The following is a 4,618-nucleotide window of genomic DNA, read 5'->3' as shown; positions in this document are numbered from 1 at the left end:
TGTCAGTTAAAAACCACAGAAAATAGTATAAAAACGAAATATTGCATTTTCATTTTTCCGTCGTTGTTATTTTTAACACTCGACAACTTACATTACATTAAAAAAATTATATCTACAGTATGTACTGCTTACTACAATCACTTAATACGGCCAGGCGCACAGAGTCTATTGTTATCATTTTTATAGCGGTGAAGAAAAGTCGAGAACTGTGGCGTTGTTGCGTTTATTTAAAGATTGACAAGTGACTGTTAAAGCACGTCTTATATCGTTAGATATAGATTTGTTGCTGATTATTTTATTTTCGCCGATACTTATATTAGTATATGAAACGATTAGGACAACTATACGAAAATAATAATAATAATAATAATAATAATAATAATAATAATAATAATAATAAAAAAACTGAGGAAAACAGTATACACGTCTTAGTACACTAAGACGAAATGGCAAATCTATAGGGTTAAGAATCGCTTTCCCTTTATGTAAACACCCCGAGGCAAAGAAAAAGTTCATGCCCGGGTCTTTGAAAGTAGACACCATCAACTCTGGTTCATCTGCACACTTAATAGGGCCATACTTTGGAGGATTAAAGAAAAACTACAAATTTTGCTACAGGAGAAAATTCCCATCGACTGATAAAAGCATTAAAAAAAAAAAACAAAACGGTGGTATCTAAAAAGCAAACGATTTTTAACTTCATTCAGTTCTAATAAAGTCATATTACAATTTGTTCTTTTGTATAGATCGTACCACAAAGTCGAGCGTGTCTTGTCACGTCAGTGACTTCAAGAAGTATTAATAGATTTTAATTCGGCTTTGCATTCTGTGCTCTCAAACACAATGGGCTTGACACTGTTCTGTTAAAAATAATATGGACAACCGCTGACATTACTTTTTGACATATAAAAAGAATTGCATTTTGACCAAAAAACAAACAAACGATTGTATTACGTAGGTAAAAGAAAATGAAATGTCTCCATAATAAGAATAACAATTTAATTTGCTGACTACTAAAATGAAAAATAATCCACGCATATAATTTAGATGCACACGACAGATGAATTTTTTACGTTTCAGACTTGGACCTGAAATGTATGGTCTCCATTCAAAATATTCAATTTTGACCGTTCTCGATAATGATTCTGAAGGTTTAGCTGGTTAATAAACAAGTACATGGTCCATTAAACGCTGTATTTTCACATACAAGTTCAAACAGAAATAAAAAAGGATACAATTAATGTGTATTTGTCAAAATGTCTAAACTAAATTTGCCTACAAATACATTTTGGTCAAAGATACAGCATTCGAGAATTTCCTTGCGTATGTCGGGACAAAAATAAACTTCCACGCTCTTTTTAATTGTTGAATGAATGAGTCACGACTTAGCCTGAGGAATGATTTCAGTCCGCAGGACAGTATTGTCTGCAATAGCGGGCGAAGGAACGTCTGTGCTAGAGATGCAGGCAGCACCTCTGGACCGGTTGGTTTCCCCCAAACGAATATCTGCTTCACGCGTTTACAAACGTTCGCACCTTGCCCTTTTTGTAGCAAATGAGCTTTAATTAAGTGTAATTACATTTCTCATTCCGCCAACTGCACGGCGTCGGGGTCCTCCAGCGCGCTTTGATCTCGTCTCGGTGTTGATTGAAACTTGAAAACTGTAGGCTGATGTTAATGAACCTTACATTTCAGCGCCAAACTTCAAGCGACCAAATGCGTAGTTTGCGCCTTTAATATATTTGCAAGCACAACGAAAGGTCTGTTTCCTGTTTTAATTCTATTCTTAATCAGTTGCAAAATGTAATCGGTGTTGATATGAGAGACTATCAACCACCTTGCGTCAGATCCAGACAAAATAACATTGATTTTTTCCTTGTAAGATACGATTACGCCTCTTATGCGCTTTAAATCTGTATCAGCTCCGTGAGTGTTAAACCTGGACAATTTTCGTTATTATTCATAGACTTTAGCACAAACTACAATTCATCAAGTGAAACATGAAACAGTATAAAATTACTTTGGATATTCAATTGGGTAGACTGAACAATGAAAACTTGAAAATGTCGCGTTAAGTTAAACTTCATAATCAATTGTATAACCTAGATCTCAAATGGTGGAAGTGGACGTTAAAATGTTTAAGTTTCCATGTTTTACTGCTACCAAACAGAGACATTTTAATAAGATGTTATTTAATTAGAGATTGCCTTGTGAAGCGGGGGTGCGTTTGCGGAGAGCAGATTCACTTTGGAGATTTGGTGCTAGCTCAAGTGGGCTGGGAGTTACCAACACCTCTTCTCGTTTTTCTGAAGAGTGTGTGTGGCCAGGAGCAGTCAGCGTCGCTACAGCTTTTCCAGAGTCAGGCCAAGCCTTCAATTGGACACCAGAGGCGTTTTGGGAGGAGCTTCGCAGGCAGCAGAAAGAAAAATGTAACTGCGTAAAAAAGTCCTCTCTAGTGACGGATGCTCAAAGTTCAGAAGTTTTCCAATGTTCTCTTCAGCAGACAGCGGCGGCAACAGCTGAAATCGCCCTCAAGATCTGAGACTATACGCTTTCCCGATTTCCTCGCTGACAAAACAGGAGCTTGGCTTTGAATACAAAACAAAATCGACCGAAAACTGGAAGTGTACAAGCTACTGACGCTGGGAAGTTTGTTGATCTGAGTTGCAGCGTGGGACTACTGGGGAGAGAAGAAATGCAGGCGCGCTATTCTGTATCGAGCCCGAACTCGCTAGGCGTTGTGCCCTACATTAGCAGCGACCAGAGTTATTACAGAGCTGCCGGTGGGGGATACACAGGGATGCCAACCCCTATGAGCATGTACTCCCATCCGGCTCACGACCAGTACCCTGCTAGCATGGCTCGGGCGTATGGACCTTACACGCCGCAACCTCAACCCAAGGATATGGTAAAGCCGCCGTACAGTTACATCGCCCTCATCACTATGGCTATCCAGAACTCTCCGGACAAGAAGGTGACCCTGAACGGGATCTATCAGTTCATAATGGAAAGGTTTCCGTTTTACAGAGACAATAAACAAGGCTGGCAAAACAGTATTAGGCACAACCTGTCCCTCAATGAGTGCTTTGTCAAAGTTCCCCGTGACGACAAAAAGCCCGGTAAGGGCAGCTACTGGACTCTGGACCCCGACTCCTACAACATGTTCGAGAACGGCAGCTTCCTGAGGCGAAGGAGGCGCTTCAAAAAGAAGGACGCCTTGAAGGACAAGGAGGAGAGGGACCGGCAGATTAAGGAGCCGACGTCCAAGCAACAGGGACGGGAGCAGGAGCAGTCCGTGCCGGGCTCCCAGCCTGTGAGAATCCAAGATATAAAAACCGAAAACGGGACGTCAACGCCTCCCCAGGCGGTGTCTCCTAGTCTCAGCACTGTGCCCAAAATCGAGAGCCCCGACAGCAGCAGCAGCAGCATGTCCACGGGCAGTCCCCACAGCATCCCGTCAAACCGATCCATCAGCCTGGAGAACTCCGACCATCACCACCACAGCCAGGCCCCGACCCAGGGATTCAGCGTAGACAACATCATGACATCCCTGAGGGGGTCACCCCAGGGCGCGACAGAGCTCTCCTCCAGCCTCGTCGCCTCGTCCAGGACAGGTATAACCCCGTCTTTGTCGCTAAACTATTCTCCGAGCCAGACGTCAATCTATAGTTCGCCTTGCAGCCAGAACGTCATTTCCACCACCACGAACACCGGCGCGACTTACCACTGCAACATGCAGGCTATGAGTTTGTATGCTGGGGATCGATCCGGGCACCTGGCCCCTACGACCACCGTGGACGAAACCTTACCAGATTATTCCATCACAACCACCACTTCTTCGCTGACCCATGGTAACCTAAACTCGGGTCAGGACAGCCACCACCCCCACCAAGGACGGCTCGCTTCGTGGTACTTGAACCAAGCAGGGGATCTGAGCCACCTGGCCACTGCCACCTACCCCGGGCAGCAACAGAACTTCCACTCAGTGCGAGAGATGTTTGAATCGCAGAGAATTGGTTTGAATAACTCGCCGGTGAACGGGAATAACAGTTGTCAAATGTCTTTTCCTTCCAGCCAGTCGATCTACCGCACCTCGGGGGCATTTGTGTATGACTGCAGCAAATTCTGACCAAAACCTTTTTTAAAAAAAAAACTGTTCTTTCTTTCTTTTCTTTTTCTTTTTTTTAATAATCCAAAGATTCTTAACACATTGGCCTCCGTAAAAAAAAAAAAAGGACTCAAATTTATACTGAGAGGCAGAAAGCATATCTTGGTTTGTAAAGGACAGTGTTACTCCAAATAACACGTAAGTTTCTTCTCGCTTTTGAGAGCTGTTTTTTTTTTTAAAGATTATGTTAAATTTATATGTCAGGCTTTCACGGACTTGTTATTAAATGTAAATTGCATATAGTAATTTATTTTTTAAATTTTTAGTTGGATGTCTGGACCAAACACCGGAAAGTGTTTCTAAATTGAACTGCCTTAACTGTTCAGAAATGTTCCATTATAAAAAGGTAACCTGTATATCGCCTTATTCTTTCGATTTTTTTGTCCTTATTTGTTGAGAGTATTCTGAAGGCATTGCATTGTTTGTTTAATAAATTGCCATTCTATTTGA

At 41.9% G+C, this 4,618-nt stretch overlaps 1 protein-coding gene across 1 annotated transcript; it reads left to right on the top strand.

The window, feature by feature from the left end:
* Window positions 1-2,329: 2,329 nt before the first annotated feature.
* Window positions 2,330-4,618, top strand: LOC148657587 (forkhead box C1-A). Its single transcript, XM_088644043.1, has one exon. The coding sequence runs from the start codon at window positions 2,696-2,698 to the stop codon at window positions 4,127-4,129; it is 1,434 nt and encodes a 477-aa protein (XP_088500169.1). The 5' UTR covers window positions 2,330-2,695; the 3' UTR covers window positions 4,130-4,618.

Source organism: Lepisosteus platostomus, chromosome 8 (genome assembly GCF_059453375.1).
Source record: "Lepisosteus platostomus isolate fLepPlt1 chromosome 8, fLepPlt1.hap1, whole genome shotgun sequence".
NCBI lineage: Eukaryota > Metazoa > Chordata > Actinopteri > Semionotiformes > Lepisosteidae > Lepisosteus > Lepisosteus platostomus.
This window is presented reverse-complemented; position numbering and strand designations above follow the sequence as displayed.